The sequence below is a fragment of the Primulina tabacum genome, chromosome 13 (genome assembly GCF_025594145.1).
Source record: "Primulina tabacum isolate GXHZ01 chromosome 13, ASM2559414v2, whole genome shotgun sequence".
NCBI lineage: Eukaryota > Viridiplantae > Streptophyta > Magnoliopsida > Lamiales > Gesneriaceae > Primulina > Primulina tabacum.
Genome location: NC_134562.1, coordinates 34424201 through 34446649, shown reverse-complemented (window position 1 = coordinate 34446649; position 22449 = coordinate 34424201). Strand labels below are relative to the sequence as shown.

General features: G+C 31.6%; 4 protein-coding genes and 1 non-coding gene across 7 annotated transcripts; 3 read left to right on the top strand and 2 right to left on the bottom strand.

Moving 5' to 3' along the window:
* Nucleotides 1-189: 189 nt before the first annotated feature.
* Nucleotides 190-262, bottom strand: TRNAE-CUC (transfer RNA glutamic acid (anticodon CUC)). Its single transcript has one exon. It is a non-coding gene; the product is annotated as a tRNA-Glu (tRNA).
* A 410-nt stretch (nucleotides 263-672) lies between these two features.
* On the bottom strand, nucleotides 673-2422 carry LOC142522533 (GDSL esterase/lipase At5g45960-like). Of its 3 annotated transcripts, none has more exons than XM_075625979.1 (5): nucleotides 2062-2422; nucleotides 1796-1926; nucleotides 1377-1610; nucleotides 993-1245; nucleotides 673-915 (listed from the first exon to the last, which is right to left on the bottom strand). In XM_075625979.1, exons 1-5 carry the CDS (start codon nucleotides 2339-2341, stop codon nucleotides 725-727), a joined length of 1089 nt encoding a protein of 362 aa, XP_075482094.1. In that variant the 5' UTR covers nucleotides 2342-2422; the 3' UTR covers nucleotides 673-724. The 3 variants fall into 3 exon arrangements, with proteins under 3 accessions (XP_075482094.1, XP_075482093.1, XP_075482095.1); XM_075625978.1 differs by having other exon boundaries at nucleotides 674-915; nucleotides 984-1245; nucleotides 2062-2419; XM_075625980.1 differs by having other exon boundaries at nucleotides 773-915; nucleotides 989-1245; nucleotides 2062-2419.
* Nucleotides 2423-3422: 1000 nt separating this feature from the next.
* LOC142522054 (ethylene-responsive transcription factor ERF091-like) lies at nucleotides 3423-4293 on the top strand. The gene has a single exon (XM_075625223.1). It carries the CDS (start codon nucleotides 3604-3606, stop codon nucleotides 4291-4293), a length of 690 nt encoding a protein of 229 aa, XP_075481338.1. The 5' UTR covers nucleotides 3423-3603.
* A 3195-nt stretch (nucleotides 4294-7488) lies between these two features.
* Nucleotides 7489-9248, top strand: LOC142522472 (rac-like GTP-binding protein RAC13). Its single transcript, XM_075625892.1, has 7 exons — nucleotides 7489-7710; nucleotides 7837-7924; nucleotides 8090-8199; nucleotides 8302-8365; nucleotides 8512-8576; nucleotides 8703-8768; nucleotides 8960-9248. The coding sequence occupies exons 1-7, from the start codon at nucleotides 7612-7614 to the stop codon at nucleotides 9056-9058; spliced, it is 591 nt and encodes a 196-aa protein (XP_075482007.1). The 5' UTR covers nucleotides 7489-7611; the 3' UTR covers nucleotides 9059-9248.
* Nucleotides 9249-14807: 5559 nt separating this feature from the next.
* LOC142522691 (WUSCHEL-related homeobox 9-like) lies at nucleotides 14808-17796 on the top strand. Its single transcript, XM_075626226.1, has 4 exons — nucleotides 14808-15670; nucleotides 15834-16604; nucleotides 17197-17429; nucleotides 17515-17796. Exons 1-4 carry the CDS (start codon nucleotides 15550-15552, stop codon nucleotides 17518-17520), a joined length of 1131 nt encoding a protein of 376 aa, XP_075482341.1. The 5' UTR covers nucleotides 14808-15549; the 3' UTR covers nucleotides 17521-17796.
* Nucleotides 17797-22449: the final 4653 nt, after the last annotated feature.

Here is a 22449-nt window from a genome sequence, read left to right as displayed (position 1 = left end):
GTTCTAGCATTACTTTGTACTAAGGATTTATAAATTCCAAACTACTGTGTCCCCTAAACTTGTATAAAATTTAATTTAATTGTAAGAGTCTAAGACAAAGTTTGAATGACAGGGAATTGGACGCAATGAGAGTTAAAATTGCATTTGTAAACCACGCAGGAAAAAAAATTCAGGAAGTATAAAAAAACATTCCGTTGCCGGGACTTGAACCCGGGTCTCTCGGGTGAGAGCCGAGTATCCTAACCAACTAGACTACAACGGATCTTGTGATCGGTTAAAAATATATATTTTTTATATATAAATAGTCGGCACCTTAAATATTAGAATTATATGCATTACATTATTTCAACTTGTACAGTTACTAGTAATTAATGAATGTTATCGAATATTGCTTGCTGTATGGAGTTGGTTGGCCAATTCACTGATGCGTATCATGAATGCAATTCAAAATGTCATGTATGGTCTTTGTTGGATTGTATCACCCTGCCCGTGCAGCCAGTGCAATGACATCTCCATATAAAAAAAAAATTAACTCAGAAAAATCCGAGCCGTTGGATCGATTCCTTGCGGGCACTGTCAGCAGGGGTAGGGTCGAGTAAATATTTGTTTAGGGTACGGCCTACCCTCAATCATACTGTATGTTCTAAAAGGAATTAAGATATATAATATTGTAATAAAAATAATAATTATGTGAGGGATCGATGGATGGACAAAAATAAATATCCTAACGTAAAAAATAATCAATTACAGGGCGGATGGACAGGAAAACAGCGTAGTATGCTGCTTCAGTGGGGTGTATGGCATCCCAGAACACATACTTTGAGTCATCCGAACAAACCACCGACTCTGGGTTGCAAGCGAATGATGCCTCTAGCAGTCCACTTCCACAGCATCCCACGTTTACTTTCTCAAACCCTGCAAATATTATTATTATTATTCAAAAAAAGCCAAAATAAAATTTTGAAAAGTTCTTAATTAATTACCAAACGAACGAGGGTTCTTGACGATGGCATCCAAGGGTTTGTATACGTCGATATAGGCCACTCGGGCCCCATCACTCATCTGCATATCTGTGAGTGTGGTCTGGAGCATGCGGTTGTAATCCCGTGCGACGGTGCATAGCGATTCGATACACCCACGGTGCGTTAAAGCGTTGTCGGAATTCAGTGTTATGACAGCTGGCACGCATCCTATCGGGGGCAACCCTACTATCACAATCTTCCTCGCCCCCAACTCCACTAAACCCTACATACCATTATATAGAATACTTATATATCTTAATAGAATAAAATAATAATTAATGTAACCGCGTGAGTTGCATTATTATTTGCTTGACAACAATTACTCTATGATAAATCGTAGAACGGTAGTACTACCTGTATGAATAGCTGTACGTTACGTAAAATGAACTTCTGGTAGGCGGAGATGGTGTAGGTTAGTCTCCGGACGGGCAGGCCGTAGTAGTTGACGATGAAATCATTCGTGCCCGCACTACAAAGAAAAAGAGCTTTATTTATGAGATTTTTGGCTCCCTCTTTCCCAATGGAGGACTCCATTCGCGTTTTATACTCTTTAAAATTGTCCAGTTGCATTTGCAATGGAAGCACACCCTGTCAAAATCATTTTTCAAAAAAAAAATATATATCAGCCGGTCAAATCATGATTAATTTGATGCCGTTTATAAGCTTGTTTATATTATGAATAATTTTGTCGGTGATCATATGTGTAAAAAACTTCATTCAAATTAAGTTCAAATTTATAGGAGATTAAAGATAAGGAGAGGGAAAGATTTTACATCTATTTGAGCTGTAAGCGGGTCGATGCCGGAGCCGGCAGAAGCAAAGCAAACTCCGGTCTTGAGTTCGTCGAGGCTAAGTGTTGAGTCCAGATACGGTGGTACATAGTCTTTGATCCCCAGGTACTGAGCTGTTATATATAGTAAATTATATGAAATTAGTAATTCTATAATTGTAAAGATGATGTCTACAAGAACGAATTCGTTTTTATTTTTATTTCCATTTGGCAGATAACGAAATATGGAAAAAAATACAATGTACGTACCCACAAAATCCGTGGCAAGAAGGCCATTGGTGAACCTTCCGGTGGCAATATGGTTGGGAAATCTCCGACCGTAAGGCGGGAAGTTGCTTTTGACAGTGGTTTCCAAGAAATTATTGTTGCCAGAATCAACGGTGGAATCTCCGAACACAAAAATGGCAGACATTGAAACATTCTTCAGTGCAGAGATTCGCTCTTTCAAGCTTCTAGTCTCAGCTGTGTATAATGAAACGAGAAGGAAAAGTATGGCAACACGGTGAGATGAACAAGAGAGAGACAGCATGATCGAAAATCGAAATGACCCACTCTACACACACACACATTGAAGTACATTATTATTATTATTATTATTATTTTGAAAACATATGTATATGCATTATTGGTATTAAGATTTAAAAATATTGAGACCTCATTGTCGAAGCATTGACTGATACAAAGCATTTAAAAGAATGAGCAAATTGATCAAACAGTCTTTTAGTTAAAGAACCAAAGGGACCGCATCCAAGTAGCACCACACAAAGTGGGACTAGAAGATCATACTGGAAAACTACCCACAGTGGCTTGAATGTTTTAAGTTAACTTATCATTGGGTTCGGCTAGTAATTAATATAGTATTAATTTTCTTTCAAAATTCAAATAAATAAAAATATATAATCAAACATCTCAAACTTTTTTTTCCTTTTAAGCATCGAGTCATCGACATATATAACATGATTAACATCAAGAATTTAGCGGAATTGATTTAATTAAATATTAACTAATCTTTAAAAATTTATATGTAAAATTCAAAATATTTGATAGGATGTAGTGAATGCTATATAATTTATGGTGACAAATTGTCCTGTCGGTATTCCCTATGGCTAAGAAAAGATTACAGCCCGCCTCAAGATAAGAAAAACTTAAATTTAGCAGTGAAGGCAAGATTATAAGCCGCAAGTTATGTATGGATTTGGGTGTCATTTGAATCGATTTGAATTTTGTTCACCCAAATAAAATAAGAAATTTAAAAAGTGGCATGATCAAAACCTTAATTTGAATACTTATAAGATTAAAATACAAAATAAGCAAATTTAGCTATGATCATTTTGGCTATTATCCCAACAATCGACAAGCAAATTACTCGAATTTTTTGAACATACCCTACTTTTTCTAATTATACAAGCTAAAATAGTCTTGAGAAATCAGCAATCTATTAAGAAATAATTGTCTCCATTTACTTGCTTAGATCCCACATAAACTTCCTAAAATATAAATTTAAGTATGGCTTCTTCATCAAACAATTATATACATATGTATATATATGTGCGTGTGTGCGCGTGCATGGAATGTCAAACATAGTACAGTAAAAAATCGATGCCCTTCTATTTATTCTAATGTCTGTAATAGCTAATTGTTTGCAATGCAAGTTTCTTGTCGGGTTCCAACTCATATTAGCTAGCTGTCATGTATATCCACATATTTTTATCAAATAAATAGTCACTGCTCTATTTAATTGCCATCAATCTCAAGCTTCAACGTTTTGGTGAATTGTATCAGGAATCATAAATGGATTGTAATCCCTCACCAGATGGAATTCTGGAACAGGTGTGGGCAAATTTCATTGCAAAACATGAAACAGTCGAGTCCTCGGATTCTTGGGATTACGTATCTACCCTTCAACAAGATGAATCGATAATGGAAGTTTTAGACAGGTTGCCAAGTTTAGGTGAATGGACATCCGTGGGAGAAAAGGCATGGAGACAAATTCTCGCAGAAACGATCCCCGCATCGAGCATTAATAATACAGAGAAGTCACAAAGCCTAAGCTCAGGAAAAGGTGCAAATGATTCAAAAGCCGATAAAAAGATCAGTAAACGTTATAGAGGGGTGAGAAGACGTCCATGGGGTAAATACGCAGCGGAAATCAGAGATTCGTCCAAAAAAGGAGTGAGGATTTGGTTGGGGACTTTTGACACAGAGGAAGAAGCTGCAGTCGCGTATGATGAGGCTGCTTTAAGAATAAGAGGACGAAAGGCGTGTCTAAATTTTCCACTTGAAACTGGTCGGGCCAAAGGAAAAGGAATTTCGTGTCACACAAAGTGCCTAGATTTTTCTTCAACAATTGATTCTACTGTTTCCCAACTGGGAGTTTCTTGTTTTATTTCTGGTCATGATCAGAGAGAGGATTCATTTCTTGGTGAACAGCCGCCATTGTCTTGGACCACACACACCTATTATAACCATTTTTCTATGTAATGGATGTATATGATCATATTGTTTGTATCTAGTCTAGCTGCAACGAGTCGGAGTCTCGCTCCCCTACACAACTCTCTTAAATTTGACAGTATAATTCATCTTAAAATATGCATGTCAAATATAAGAAATTAAATTGTGCCAAATATGGATCTATTATTATTATTACATTTCTTCACTCCTGTAATTTTTATCGATCAAATATGATTTATGAACTCCTTTTTCAAATTAAAACTATTGTATTTGTAACGCCCAGACATTCGTATGCATATGATGTAAGGTAATGATTATGATTAAGTATGGTCATTATTCCTTTTATGGTTTATTATGATGATCGTTTGGGGATATGTGATGTAATGGTGATGGTTTATGGCTTCAAGATATGATATGAATGGTATTTAATGATATAGAATGAAACAAAGAATGGATTGGTAGGATAGAAGGTTGATCCTTCGCCAATTAGGTAATGGAAGTGCTAAAACGGTATGAAAATGTGGTAGTAGTTATGGTTTTTAGCATAATATTTTGTATTGTGATCCAAATGATGTGAGGCCACTTTCATTAGAAAGATAAGACATAAAGCTATAGCTTTCATGTTTTGAGTTTTGTTCAAACTATTGTGGAAGACTAGCCAAAAGCGTCCCGAAGTATGTCGTGTGTATCGTCGTTCCTCCAGTGACACATGTTGGGAGATTGAGCATAACTTTCTACCCAGCACAGTACAAAAGCGTGTTTTGGGTGTTTTAAGGTATAAAATCGGTTGAGACACAACTTTTCCTCATTTTCTTCTCTTCCTTTCTCTTCTCCAACGATTCCAAGCTAGGGTTCTTCATTTTCTTCTTATCCTTTCTTTCAATCAAGCAATTAATCTTCAATCCGGAGTTGGAACTTCATCTTTTTAGTGAAAGGGACAAAGGTAAGTGGTTTTTCTTCTTGTTCTTTAGTTATTGAAGATGGTGGAGTTAGGGCATAATAGTTGTGATTGATGTATTGGATTAAATAGGTCATCTAATGTTGTTATTTTAGTGTTGATGGTTAGTTATTGGCTTTATTATTGTAGGATCACCATCAAAGTTTAGGAAACCAAGTGCTCCAAGTGTTGTAAGTGGAATCATTTCTTCAATGCATCACATGATCCTATATGTATGTGTTTTGATGATTTTATGATGTTAACTCCTTTCAAATTCCATTCATGATATATATATGTAAATATGTATATATGGTAGTGCAATTATATGCATTTTTGAAGGGAATGAGTTAAACTTTATATAATGCCTCAAATGTGTTTGATAAAATGCTTGAATGAAGTTTTATATGATTGAATGATTGGATTGATAGTGATAGTAGCGGTGTTGCCTCTGACAATTCTAAATCCGCAATCTAATTGGCCAATTAACGATGAAAACATGTGCTCTCTTATAAGATGCATTTTATGCAGAGGTACGTGTCCCTCCTATAAGATTCGTTTTTACGAAGAGAGTTAGCAACTAATGAACTATCTTATAAGAACTATCAATTCTTCAGTTGATCAATGAAATGAATATCATCCCTATGTATTGTTGTATTATGATTCTTGAAGGATGATATTAATGATGATTCGACGTTTATGAAATGAAATGGTTAATGTTTTCAAGAAAATGAAATTGAGGCTATTCATTTTATGTTTTACACTAAAATGATATATATGTATCTTGTTAGTATTGATTCTATTTGCTGAGTTTTATACTCATTCCAGTTATGTTCATGTGATGCAGGCACAGGTAAGAAAGACTGATCATCCCTGAGTTGTCGGAGCAAGAGAAGGGAATATGCCAAACTTTGGAGATTATAATTGGATGCTATTTTGTTATGTTTTGGTTATGATTATTTTGGGAAATATTGTAAACCATGTTTTGGTTTTTGAATAAGAAATATGGGTAGATACTATATTAAATGGTATCTGATAAATATGAAAATCTTTTGCATGTATTTTGTGTTGCTTGAGACAGGTGGCATGTCCTATTTGTGGGGAGATGCAGCCCAAATTTTTTAAAATTACACATTTTCTCCAAATTATATTTTAAAGCTTCCGCACTAATTATGCATTTAAGTCACGAGTATTACAGTATTAACGAAGAATTAAAAACTTTTAACACACACAAAAATATATCAAACTGCTGAATTATGATTTAATTACAATGGACAAAAATCATATATATTTATGAATAATTAATTAATATTCTATGAGTTATAGGTTTAGTCACAATATTCTTTATCATGTTAAAATTTTGAAATGAATTTATTGTCTTGTACATGTTGGTCTTGAGTAGGTCTCTTGTGAGACGGTCTCACGAATCTTTATATGTGAGACGGGTCGACCCTACCGATATTCACAATAAAGAATAATACTCTTAGCATAAAAAGTAATACTTTTTTCATGAATGATCCAAATAAGAGATTCGTCTCACAGAATACGACCCATGAGACCGTCTCACACAAGTTTTTGTCGTTGGTCTTTATGATTTATTATTTTACTTAGCGAAAAGTATCCACTCATATAGTTTTTGTTATTTTATCTAGCTATTAATTTTTTTGTTAATTATATTTTTTTACTTTATAACATTCTACTATATTAGTTTTTATTTAATAGAGTTTGTGTGTGTGAGAGACGGATCAACCCTACGTATATTCAAATAAAAAGTAATACTGTTAGCATAAAAAGTAATATTTTTTCATTGATGACTCAAATAAGAGATGATATGTCTCACAAAATACGACACATGATACTGTCTAGCTCACACAAATTTTTGCCTAGTTATTTTCATAGATTAAATAAATTGCGTCATGGGTTGAGAAGGGATGTGAGACATTACTCTTGGGCTTGGGCTCATTTATTAATGATGTTTTAAATTAATTAGACGTAATTTTCAAAACCTACCTACAAAATAATAATCATAGTATAAGTAGAAGCAATCTTCTTCTTTTAATAATCTTTTTTGTCCCTTGTTGTCTACTTAACTAACAAACAGCCACCACCACTACCACCTAATTTGTTGCACATACGCACCATTTTTTCTTGCAATTGGCTTTGTTCTTCAACTTCAAACAAAAGTAAAGTCTTGAACCAATCATTATAGAGGTTGTTAAATAATGCCAACTTCTCCCAATTATATATTTTATCTTTATGTCACATTTTAATGTTACATTATAATGGGCATTTGAAGAAGACTGATTATATTTATAAATATCCACACTAAGTTGGAGATTCTAAAACATTAAAGATTTAGGGTTTTGCAGAATTTTTATTAACCTTGTTGTGTTGCATAGCTTTCCTGCCAAGAAATGGCTACAACGAGGTTTATAAAATGTGTCACTGTTGGCGATGGCGCGGTGGGGAAGACGTGCATGCTCATTTCTTACACCAGTAATACTTTTCCGACGGTATACTTATTTATTTACATGACATATATAGATCATTGCCCTAATTGGTTTCTTATTTCATGAAATCCTTTTTACTTGATGTATTTTTTCTTGTACTGTTTTGAATACTTGATAATATGTATATAGGATTATGTTCCAACTGTGTTCGACAACTTCAGTGCTAATGTGGTGGTGGATGGCAACACGGTGAACATTGGCCTCTGGGACACAGCAGGTTGATTAACATTTTCCTTCGTATTTTCTTCGACGTGGCTAGAACTCGAGAATAGGAGTATTACATTACATAATTCTGTTCAAGGTTACTGAATACGTTGTTACCAAATTATAAATGTAGATGGCATAAATTTAAGTATAATTTCCAAAAACTGATGAAATTCAGGGCAAGAAGATTACAACAGATTAAGGCCCCTAAGTTATAGGGGAGCTGATGTATTTATGTTGGCCTTTTCACTAATCAGCAAAGCAAGCTACGAGAACATATACAAGAAGGTCAGTTTCTTTTTTTCCCAAACCTTTTTTTTTGTAATTAAAATTTTATATAGATATAATATTTACGAATTAATAATCTAGTTTTTTTCCTTTTAATCTTAGTGGATCTCAGAATTGCGCCATTATTCTCCGAACGTACCTATTGTACTCGTGGGAACCAAACTCGGTAAAATTAATGGGTTTGGTAACTTTTTTTATTTTTAATTTTTTTTAAAGGAAAGGTAACCAAATAATTACCTTCGGTGAAATAATAAATCGGGGGATTATTCTTTTATTCATAAATATGTTGCGGATAAAATTATAAAAATGCAGACTTGAGAGAAGACGAGCAATTTTTAAGTGGTCATCCTGGTGCGGTTCCAATATCAACTGCCCAGGTATAATAATTAATTTCATTTTCTCGAAATTATTTAATTTTTTCAATTCCAAAAAAAAAAAAATAGTACCATAACAATCAATTTTAAAACAATTAAACTTTTTTATAAAAAAAAAAATTGAACCAGGGTGAAGAACTGAAGAAGCTGATCGGAGCAGTAGCTTATATTGAGTGTAGTGCCAAAACTCAACAGGTAAATCACAAATATTTTGCCTAAATATATGTTTCTAAAAAAATTAAGATTTCCCATAATTTTCTATTTTTATTTAGCTTAATAAGTTATTTTTAGATATGTATACGTAAAGAGTAATTAATTTTGTTCGATTTGGTAAATTCAACATTCTTGTAAAATTTTATTAATTTTTTTTCTTTGTTCAATTTCAGAATATAAAAGTCGTGTTTGATACTGCGATAAAGGTTGTTTTGCGACCGCCGAAAATGAAGAGAAAGCCTCTCAAGCTCAGAAAATGCACATTCCTTTAAAATTCACATAAGCGCACGCGCGCGCGCATGTGTGTCTCTTCGTCTGTTCTATATATTACAATATCAAATTTATTATAAAATGGAACACTGGATGCCAGATTTCTGATTGTGTTTATTATATCACGGAATTTAATTTTGTAACTCTATGTTTTATTTCATAAGCCTAAATATATGCGACGAATGAATTCGATTTGCGTTAATTTTATCAGTAGTTTTTAATTGTGATTTTCATTATTTATACGTACACTTAATTTCTCTTAAATTCATTCTTGTTAACGTACGTACCCATATATGTGATACGTATTTTATTTATACGTACATTTTTTTTGTCAATGTATAAAATTCGTCCAAAAAATATCCATCGATCGTATTGTGCGGCCTGGTCTTATTTTATTTTGATCAATTTATTATATATGAATGAATCCACATAACATAAATGAGCTGTTTGCATGCAGGACATGAAAAATAATTCTTTAATTATATATTATATAATGAAAAGTCATCAATTCCCCAAGCAAAACACCATCAGGGTCTAATAAAGGATGTACCCGTGTTTTGTGGATCATGACAAATTTTTATTTCTTCTTATTCTTATTATTTTGATATTAATTGATTGATTTATTAAAATGGATTTATACTATCGAGAAGATAAAGAGAAAACACAAACATCCAATATGGAAGAACCCTAACTAGCCTTGACTTTATATTTTTAGGCCTGATTATTGTTGTTAATGTTGTTGCTGTTGCTGCCCCTTTATTTTCTCAGATTCTGAGTTTTATTTGTATTATATTATATATAAAAATTCCTATGAAACTCGTTCGAATTAAATTAATAATTTGCAGGTCAATTAGAGTATTTTAGGTTTACGGACTCAAATGTTCCTAATGGAAGTTGAATTAGCGTGTTAGTTGACAGTTATATAGTTAAAAACTATATTAATTTCCCGAAGATTTCAATGAATAACCCACACACAATTAGTTCATTCTTGTATATATATATCGTTAATAAAGATAATTTTTCTGCAATTGTATAATTCTAAGTCTCTACCATTACTGCATGAGCAAACAAATAAATCAGTGCATTAAAGTGTGTCCACTTCGCATTTACTGAGAGCACGTCTGCATTAAGGGAAGGGTGTAAGCGCACTTCACGCAAGACACACATACCTATTCCAGTAAAATGCGATTTTAAATTGCGGCATTCATTAATTGTTACATGTGCTACCTTAAACATATAGAACTATTCCGTCGTGTCCACTACTTACTGGATTATTTCGTGCATTTTATTATAGTGTCGTGAATATATTATGCGAGTATGTATGCTATTTTATGCGTACAAATAAACATAACTTTTCATCTTTTTGAGTTATAATATTATCCACTATTTAAATTTACTCATTTTTCTAACGAGTCTCGTATATTAATTTTAATTTATTACTAATTATCTTCTTTTTATTATATGTTTTCTCTTATTTCAGAAACATCTATGATGTTACCATGAAAATAATCGTTTGATACCTCACGGTTATACATTACCATATTTTGGCACATCTTATTTAACTAAAATGAAAATAAGTTATAAAAAGAAAAGCAAAAGTGAATAATTATGTATGTTAGATGTGTCATGATCGGTTAGATTAAATTCTAGATAGTTGTTTATATAAAGTTGGACAACCTTCCTCTTGAGTTAGCTTTTGGGTGGAGTTAGAATCAAGTCTATGATTTTAACATGATATCAGAGCTCATGTGTTGATTGTGCATGTCTTATTGGCCATCCGTTAATATCTTGTGAATCTCACGTTCTGCTTATTAATTTTCTGGGCGTGAGGAATTGTGTCAGATGTCTCACATCGACTGAATTAAGTTGTTGGAAGTTGTATATATGAATTTGTACAATTTTCTCCCTATAGCTAGCTTTTGGTGTGTCAGATGTTTCACATTGATTGAATTAAGCTATTGGGAGTTTTATATATGAATTTGGACAATTCTCCTCCTAGAGATAGGTTTTGGGAAGTTAAGCTCAAGTACATGATCTTAAAAATATAAAAATAAATCTAGCACAAAGCTTATGTCATTCTTTGTGATACTCTTGTCCTACATTGGTTGACAATGAAAGTTTAAAATATTTTTTAAGAGTTTACAATAGACTTCTATAGCAACTTGAGTTAACCATTTTCGTAAAGCGTTAACGGATACGAAGTGGTTTCTATAAGGGTTCATTGTTGCAATCGCACATGCTTGGGCCCGGGGTGTGAAATTTTTTATTTACTCTATGAATTTTATACTGACTAGAACGTCTGAGTTATTACTTCTTCGGGCGAGTCAACATTTTCAGTAATTACAATCAATAAATTATTTAAATTCGACCTAATGTTAGTGTCTAGCTAACGTACTTAATTATATTATTAATTATTATTTTTTGAATTTTATAATAAAAATATAAATATTGAGATTAATGTAATGAATCATACTACATGTGCCCTTTACCAAATGGCAAAAACTTGTGTGAGACGGTCTCACGAGTCGTATTTTGTGAGACGAATCTCTTATTTGGGTCATCCATGAAAAAGTATTAATTTCATGCTAAGAGTATTAATTTTTATTGTTAATATCGGTAGGATTGACCGGTCTTACAGATAAATATTCGTGAGATTGTCTCACAAAAGACCTACTCTTACCAAATTTATAACGTCACAAAATCAGTCTAATCAATTTTCTGAGACGAATTTTCGATCCAACGCGTCTCAAGTATTATTTTTCATTGCAAATAAAAAAACAATTTGATTATGTCAAAAGTATTAATTTTCATTACAGATATGGTCATAAGGACGGTCAACTGGTATAAAAAAAAAAGATAAAAGATCGTCTAATAAAAGACAGGTATGGTCATAAGGACGGTCGACTAGTCTAAAAGCAAATTATTGGATCGAGCTGGTCTTTATATTCCTTGCACGATACAAATGTTTAAATAGGTCTACAGGTAGCTAGCCAAATATTCACACACTAGTCTACGGTAATCAAAATTTATCCTAACCAGCAAATAGGGGTTAAAAAAAAAGTGTAAGGGGATGGCGAGAAATGAGATTGATTAAAACCAAAAAAACCACCATTTTGGTTGCAGACAAAATGGAAGGAAAGGAAGAAACAAACGCCGTGAAAAAGGCAAACGTGACATAATATTGGAAATTATTCAATAAATATCACCAAAAGTCCAACCACCCAACCCCCCCACTTTTTTCCCTTTCTTTCTTGAAGATCCCGCCACGATTGAACTCCAGTTTCACTGAGTACTGTTGATGGGATTATTAAATCTTACCTAATTAAATTCACCGTAAAAATTAAAATGATGAAATAGGAGTAGGAGTTTAACTACTACCATATCCAGCATTCGATCATGGGTCTACTCAGAACTGAGAGACGTTTGATGGGATTGTGCGTTTTGTCCCTTTTCCATGATACTTCATTGTCCATCACCACTGCATAATATAAACCTTTTTGACTCCAAAATCTATTCAATAATTACGATTAAATTCCACAAAAAATATTAGATCATATTGTTAGTACTTATGTTTGAAAACATTCGACGATCGAGATTATTTTTGTTGGAATAAATGAGTAATTCTGGTGAGAAATTGATGAACTTAAAATTTATGCAACACATGCATGCTCCATTGTTAGAGTTTGGAGCTTTTGTTAATGTCGGGATAAGAGCAATTACTCTCCTTGATCAATTGATTTAAAATGTATAGGGAGTCGCGATTAGCAAATTAATTACAAGTTCGTGTCCAATGCGGTGACCTCTTTCTTGCGGAGGAATATTTACGACCTTCAAACTTCGCTTGACGCCAAACAATGCTCTTTCCATGGAGTCAAACGGTGCCATTAATATATTCGTCATCTAGAAAAGAAAACCAACAATAAATTAATTTTGAAGGAAATAAACATTAAAAGATAATTAATTGCGAGATCTTGTTCATATTGTGTTTCAAAGATAAAACATAAATATGGAGGTGGTTGGATATATATATCCAAAAGATGCATGAATCCCACGTAATATTTTTTTTTTAGATTTGAGATAAATTATTAAATTAAATTAATTATAATATTTTAATCCTAAAAAATTAAAATGTGTGTGTTGTTTAGTGTTTACCGTGTGATATATCTATGTATACAAACCCAACATAAATTATATATCATAGTATATTAAATTCTTTCTATGTCTATTTTAAGAAAACACAATAAATTTTGTGAGATTGTATCAAGAGTCAATTTTATGAGACAAATCTCTAACTTAGTCGATTAATTAAAAATATTATTTTTTAAGTCAAAAATATTAATTTTCATGATAATTATAGATCGAGTTGACCCGTCTCAGATATATAAGATAATAAGACCATAAAAAAACAAATATATATATATATAGACCAAATATCATGTCAAAAGATATCTGTGATGATTTGAGGTATGATGAACATATACTAAAAACAAACAAATTCTCCAGTATATCTTTTGTTTTCGGTGAAAGAATCTTTTTTTAAAAAAAATAAAATCGGTGGCTTTTTCATCGTTCATATTTTCATTTGACAAACAACAAACTAGGATGTTACATTGGTAGTTCATAAAATCAAAAATGTACATTATATATTAATACATAAGGTTAATTGATCTAAAAACTAATTTAAATAATAACTCACATTACGTACAATCCAAATTAGCTAGTTATTACTATTATATTTTCTTTATTAAAAATCAGTTGTCACAATTCATTTATTGATCAATTAAGGATCTAACCATCAAAAGTGGCATCAGTACGTAATTCTCGCCCGAAAATTTTTTTTTTTAATATATGTAATGTTTCTTTATTCTTGGAAATTTTATTCCATTTATCATTAAACTTATATAAAAAAAAGTCAAGTCATGTTGTCTATCCACTGTGTGGATGCAACGTATCATATTATTACATCATTCACCGCTCGATCACCAACAGATATAGGTTTTTCCTACGGACTGGACTATTTTAGAACATATTTTATACTAACATTTGGTTTGAAAGATAATTAAAAAAAATTATGTGTTTTGTGAGACGGTCTTACGAGTTTTTACCTGTGAGACGAGTCAATCTTACTGATATTTACGATAAAAAATAATACTCTTATCATAAAAAATAATACTTTTTCATGGATAACCCAAGTAAGAGACACGTCTTATAAAATATGACACCGTCTCACACGTGTAAGTTAAAATTATTTTATTTAGGTCTCCTCAGTCAGTTTGACGCTAACAATTTTGATTTTCTTAAATTAAAATATGGATTTTGGCCTTAGAAAAGGAAATGAATACTGGAAAAGCTTTCATCGAACACAAATTTATCTGATTTGATTTGATTTAATTCAATCAATTTTTAAGATGGATTTTAAATAAATTTTGGTACGTATTTGCTATAAATTTATATAATATTGAAAAAAAACTTGCATTATATTGTAGCTGTATCGTCGCGTGGATGAAATATACGTCATTCATTCATGAATTCAAATCAATAAAATAAAAGAAAGAAAACCTCAGAAAGTGTTGACGACAGCAAATCCATACAGCACTTGCTTCCCAAACCCCTATGTGCCCTTTCTTGACTTTCAAACACTCTTTTCTTTAATTCCTGCAACCACCTCTTCGAATTACAGTAATCTATATAAATATAAAATAAAATATTTTAAATATATACGTAATCCCATGTCCACCATCCATTTCTTCTTCTCCTCTACCATTAATACTATTCTTCTGATGAACAAAAACCCTCCGATCCTCACAAGCCCGCATAATAAACAATAATCATTTTTGAAGAAAAATAATTTTTTTTCTCTTTGATTGTGTGTGTCTGTGCAGTTCAGACGTTCTGCGGCACCATCCCACCCTCGTGCATTAAGGACTCCATCTGTCCACTCTGATGAAGATTCTAATATAAGCCCCGGCATATGTTTCTTTCAATGTTCTCTTTGCTTCACGTCCGTGGGAATTTTGTTGTACTATGTTTAACAAACGCGGGTTCTAATTTTTAATGCATATATATATATTTGTGGGCAAGGGTATGGGCCTGTACTATCTTCCTCGCTTTATATTTAATTTCTTTTCTGTTTTGGTTTGCGATTTTGCAGGCGATTATTGTCCTGGGTTTTGGCCTTTTTTTTAATTTCATCTTAATTAATTATCATTAGTTTTCTCATTATAATAAACCTTAATTCACCATAAACTTAGTATTGTTACTGTTTTAGTTATTTCATTTAACCCCTTTTATATATGACTTGACTATTTATTGCTGATGGACTCATAACAGGAGTAGGTGATGTGAAAAAGGCTATAAAGAGAAGATTCAGTCAGTGAAAGACCAGCAAGAACTAAGAGATTTGTGATTTGTTTCTCTCTTCGGGTTGGCTGCTTTTCAAAATTTCTTTCAGCTTTATTCACAGCTTTAACCTGATAGCATCAAAACCCCGATAATGGCATCATCTAACAGACATTGGCCTAGCATGTTTAAGTCAAAACCCTGCAACACAACTCATCTCCAATGGCAGCAGCATGACTTGAGTGCTGGTTACCACAGAACGCCATATACACCAGGTACATATATATTTTCATGTTACGGGTATTTTATAATTTTATTTAGTGGTTTTCCCAATGATATCTTTTATCATGGATTTATTGTTTCATTTCCTTGAGAAAAACGAAAGGAAAAGAAGTTCAAAATTTTCAAACTAATGGTAATGGGCTTTTTATCAAATAGTTCCTGGATGTGAAGAAAGAACTCAAGAGCCAAAACCAAGATGGAACCCTAGACCAGAGCAAATTCGCATACTTGAAGCTATATTTAATTCAGGGATGGTGAATCCTCCAAGGGATGAGATAAGGAAGATTAGGGCGCAATTGCAAGAATATGGCCAAGTCGGAGATGCCAATGTTTTTTACTGGTTCCAGAACAGGAAATCAAGAAGCAAACACAAGCAACGCCAACTCAGTAACATCACCAAATCCCAGCCTCAAACCACCGCTCCTCCGCCTCCCATCTCCAACGTTATCACCACCGCTATCACGGTTCCAACATCTTCATCATCTTCTTCAGATAAAAATTCTCCGAATAGCTCAGCAGAAAAAGTTCTCTCTGTTGGCTCTACTCCTGTGATCGATTTGCTTAATTCTCCAACTGCTTCGGTGAACCAACCTTTTTTACCAGCTCCTAGAGAGCTCTTGAGCGAACAATTCTTCTTTCCTGTACAACAAAACAATGGAGGATCAACTGCAGCTCCTGGTTTAACTCAAGGGTTTTGCTTTCCAGATTTATCCACTGTTATAGATCAGGGTATTGGGAATTGCCAAAGTTTCCCTCTTAGTGAACTCATGCTGATGAATAATTCTGTTTTAAAGAAGGCTGAGGATGACAAGATTAGACTGCAACAGGAGATTAATCACACCATAGCTACCGCACCACATAACACTGTTCCCGCTATTTTCACTTCATCTCTCGGTATTACATCCCCCACCGATTGTGTTCTTCAAGGTATCTGAATATCATTTCAGTTTTTTTTTTCTCATGGAATTTTATTTTATATTAATAATTACATGATAGCCCGTATAGTCGAATAATTTTCCTCTACATTTAAAAAAATATCCAATAAACATGAACATCGCACGTAAGAAGATGGTTTAATTTCTTGAATAAGAATCAACAAGCTGCTTGCCGATATTCTGGTTTATATTTCCGCATGTGTGAGCATGTGAGTAAAGTCACCTAATGTAATTAGTGACAACTGATGATATCGTTCACTGTGTTGTCTCTCTTTATGGCATTCGGTACGTTTTTTTATTGATGGACATCTATGTCATATTTGGGAAGAGACAATGATACATTTGTCTTTGGCCCTAATTGTTGCTCGCTGTCCCTTCATGTGTCTGCATGATTTGACGTTATCCAATCCCTCGTTTTAATCTCTATACTACCCTCTTACAACGCTAAAGATCAGAGCATGCAACGAGTTAAATCTAATAATTTCCATAACTTTATATTTCCAAAATAAGTAAAAGTTTAAACGAGTCGGAGGGCAATATTTAACTCGATAGTGGCCGACTGCCTGATGTGATAAATGGTGTAGGCGTAATGGTCCCGACAAAATCAACAGTGTTCATCAACGACGTGTGCTTGGAAGTGGGATCGGGGCCGTTTAACGTGAGAGAGGCATTTGGTAATGATGCAGTGCTTGTACAGTCATCGGGGCAGCCAGTGATCACTAATGAGTGGGGAGTTACTGTGCAGCCCCTCCACCATGGAGAATTTTATTATCTGCTTCGCGCATTCACGCCAGATGAGCACAAGACCATTCATTTGGTAATAATAACAACATCAATTGTTCTATTTCATTTCATTTTTGAAGGGATGTGTTATGATTTGTTTATTGCCCAATATTATACAGATATAATTTGGGGAAATTGCTGAAGCTGGAGAAGAGATTGCGTTAACTGCATGGCTCTATATGTAACGCGGTTTAGTAGTTTGTTTTGGTATTAATCAAGATTTTATATCTAAAATAGTATAAGTGTAACGTTTGATTATCATGCAGTACTGTCTTTGGTATGTGCGTCTGTCACTTGGGATGATGATAAAATGTAGTGGACTTATGCATTTGTACTTCATTTCGTTTCAAATTATATTTGTAGTGGACATGCGAGAGCCTCCTTTATAATCAAGTAGTGGTTGCAGATGGTAAGAGCCGCTGGGTTCTGATTTAATAATATCATCAATTGTGTTTTTTAAAAATGTTATTTTTTCCAAAATTCGGAAAAATATACGAGAGTTCGTGAAGTGTTGAAGAGCGGCGATGGCATATATCTGACCCTATCATATATTAGAATTCAACCGATGTGACGTTTCACAATATATTCAAACGAACATGAGAACATTGTCGTGATTAAGGCTGCACATACACAGTTCATGTGCATAAAATATCGTCGATTCTTTCCAAGTAGTTTTTTGAAAATTAATTAGCTGCTGAATTATACTGGCTGATTTTTTTAATGGTTAATCTCCGTTCCCCAGCTGTCATTTTAAAACGATACTATTATTTAACTCGTGCGATGCACGGAATGATATTATTAAAAATTAGTGAAAAGTAATAGATATTTAAATTCAAAAAAATAATATAATTATAAAAAAATAAAAATAAAAACTATTTTTTCGCAACTTTTAAAAAAACATTTCACAAACAATTTTGTAACATGGCACGTGTTTAACACATTTGAATGATAACAATAATTGTTTCATCAATATATTTATCTAAATGGATTGTGATTTTATTTACAAAATCTCTTCTTAATATACACAACATCCTATTATTCCGAAAGAAAAATGAAAAATGTGATCATAAGTAAATTATGTATAAATCAGAAAAGTTATTTAATTAATATTTATTATGTGTATTCCAAAACAATATCAATAAATTTTATAAAATATCTTCTAATAAGATGCTTACTTTATTTAGAATTGGTTAATCATTTGCATTATGGGAAATTTTATACTATCATGTATACGTGAACTTTGTAATATAGAAGAAAATTATCACATTAATAATACGTAATAATTAAAATTTTGTACAAATAGATTAATAATATTTTTTATTTATCGATCATGAAAGACAGATTTCAAAGTATCTTGTTGTTCTCGTTGTTTTCATATTTATGTAGTTCATAACAACAAACAAATCTAAATTTAAACGAACATTATATTTTGGAATGATTCAACTCATATATGGTGCTGAAAAGATGAGTCATTTCAGAATTCAATTTTGAAGTAGATAAATTTAGTAAGATAAATAGAATAAAATTGGTTTCTAATATAATATGCAATATTGCATTATTTATAATTTAAATTCAAATAATACATCCGAAGGGACAAAAATTATACATTGGATGCTTTTGACAGAATTATATCATATATTAACTCATTCAAATTATGAAAATCTCGAATTGCATGCTGGATGTCAAAGCATTTTTTATTGTTGAGAGTAATATACATGTTTATTGAGAGTAATTTAATGTCCATTTGAAACTCTTTTGAATCTATCTCTTTTAATTTTTTGTGCTCTCTTATTTGAATTTTTAAGAAGATAATTCAAGATATATAATATACAGTTTTGGAAGAAAACTACAACGCATTAATTCTTTCAAATTAAGGTAATTTCGAAATAATATTTATTTGAGATCAAAAATTTATAATTATTAAATGGTAAATTAATGTTCATTGGAAAACTTTGTTGTAATGATAACTTTTAACACTCAACCAATTTTATTTTTAGAAAAATTAAATAAATTAATTAAATATTGTATTTCTTTTTAGTAAGTAGTTTGTGCAGGAAATTACTTAAAATAAAAAAAATTATTTTTGAATGATTTACCTCATGAGTGATACTAAACATTGCAATCATTTGTATTTTAAATTTATTTATACAATTTTTAATTAAACTGATTGATACGCAAAAATTTTAATATAGTTTATATTTTCAATAGAGTTTAATCTTAATTTGAGTAAAAAAAATAAGAAACATATAATACATAAATTACATTTGAATTAATAAAAAAATTAATTGAATTAAATGAATTGATATAATCAATGCAAACAATAATTGAAGTGATCATTTATTGCAATACACATATGTCAATATTCATGATAAACATTTCCTTTTTTAGAAATGATATTTTGTCGAGAAATTACTATTTTGACAAAAACTCTGCTATATATATATATATATATATATATATATATATATATTGTATACATGTATGGCATATCGATCACTGTTATGTTCGAAATTAAATTATTGAAAAAAATTAATTCTTATTTCATTCGTTATTCCTAGCAGAATATAAGAACTGTAAAAATATATTGACGCTTCTAACAGAAATATAACTAAATATAATAAGCTTTAATACCTCGTAGCAATTTTAACTTATCAAAAATTTGATTTGTGTATGTGCTATAAAAATTGCTAATTAGTAAAAGAATAAATACGGGGGAATAAGCAGAAAATTATTAGACAAGTCTAAGGTTATATTTTTTGATAAAACCTTACCATGCCGGATAACTTGCTGATTAGCATAAGGTCAAAATAATAAAACTGGTAGTATAAATATAATTTTGATGCTGTATTTTATTTCTTTTATAAGTTTAGAACATAATATTTAAAACTATGTATATAATTAAATTTGAGAAAAATAAAGAGTTTTTTGCAGCAAACTCCCTGTGAAATATCAATTGTTAGTATAACTTTAATTTTGATGTTGTATTTTGTTTCTCTTATAAGTTTAGAACATAATAGTCAAAACTATGTATATAATTAAATTTGAGAAGAACAAAGAGTTGTTTGTATCAATCCCTCACTTGAAATATCATGTCGGTTAGATTAATTTGAACGTTATCTAAGTTAAATAAACGCTACGATATCAAGTTGGATGACACAAATACAACAAAATATTACTCGTAAAAAATTGATTTTTTTTCTAACTATTTTTCCGCTGATCATTTTGATCATCGATCTATGAAACATCGTCAAAAGATTTTAGTTTGTCATATTTTCAATTAGTGTAGAACTGTTAGTATAATTTTTTTTAAAAGTTAAGGTATAGTATCTCAATTTGATTATTTTTTTTAACTGAATTTTCGATATTTGAAAAAAGTTTGGTGGAATAAATATGATTATACTTTTGAACAGTTATTTTAAAAGAAAAGTGTGCGTTTAAGTTGACAGGTCAACATCTTGGCAGGGTTGAGTGGTGCAGAGATTACGTGCAAATTGGTCAATCGAATAGTTGTCCAGCTGCCAACATCCTTTTTTTTTCCCCTCACGTACCCATTTTATTTAATTTTTATAATTGTATATAATTTTTTTCTGAAAGATAAAACAAATATAAATTTAATCCCATCAATCACCCATTAAGCATATTAAAGTTATAATTTCATGGAAATACATATTTCCTTATATTAAATATTGAAATATTAATATTTTTATTGGACGCTCATAAAATAAAGCAATAAGTTGTGTAAAACGGTCTCACGGGTCGTATTTTTTGAGACAGTCTCTTATTTAGTTATCCATGAAAAAATATTATTTTTTATTATGAATATCGACAGAGTTAATCTGTCTCACGGATAAAGATTCGTGAGATCATTTCACAAAATAACTACTCTTTTCATAAATCCAAACTACTTGAAAAGATTATATTTGTTCATCCACCATTTCATTTTGACCCAACGACTAATATTAGCGTACCTAAAGGTGGTGAATTTTTTTTTTCCTTTTTTTTAAGATCTATATATATATATATATATATTCTTACAAAGATGTCATTTGGGATATATGATTGCTATCAATGTGATGTTTCATGCACAATCTTGTAACACACACCATATATATATAAAGATATTTCTAACTGCTACGAAGTGAAAGTACGTTCACTGTGGGCATTGGGTTTGGATGAATGTCGTTCGAATATTTTCAAGGTGAGACAAATTAGTGCATTGGTTTTCCCGATGAATGGGTGAGACAACTTTCTAAAGCTAAATTCTCTATAGATTTGAGTACATGACTTGTGTTTTCGGATATATATATATATATATCTGTGTGTGTGTCTGGAGATTGGAGTAGAAAACGAAATAACTCACAGGTGTGGGTAACGTCATCATCAAATAATTAGGTTGGAAGGAGAAATATATATTTAATTTGTCAGCATTTGAAATTATTATTACTTTTTTATTTTAAAAGATTTCGAGTAGGGTGACAAAAATCCCCAATACTAAAAGATTATGAAGGTGCGTGACTTGTTAGATAATCAAGTAATTTGCACGGCAAAACTTTTTGTTCTTTTCTATTTATTGTAGAAAAAACACCACAATATTCGTTCTCTTGGATAAAAATGATTTTGTTTTTATAAACTTTGATCATCTATTTATTTAAAAGAATGGTTTCGTCCTGTGTAATTATTTTACAAACTTTCCCCTTAGATAAGTTAAAGCTACTCCAAAGTTATTGGCAAAAAATTTGCGTGTGACAGTTTCACGGATCGTATTTTGTGAGACATATATCTTATTTGGGTCATCCATGAAAAATATTATTTTTTATACTGAGAATATTATTTTTTATTGTGAATATCGGTAGAATTGACTTGTCTCACAGATAAATAATCGTGAAGCCGTCTCACGAGAGACCTACTCAAAGTTGTTATATGATGATTCGCGTTTTGTCATATTAGATATTAGAGCAGGTCTCTCGTGAGATGTTCTGGCGAATCTTTATCTGTGAGACGGATCAATCCTACCGATAATAACAATAAAAGTAATACCCTTAGCATTAAAAGTA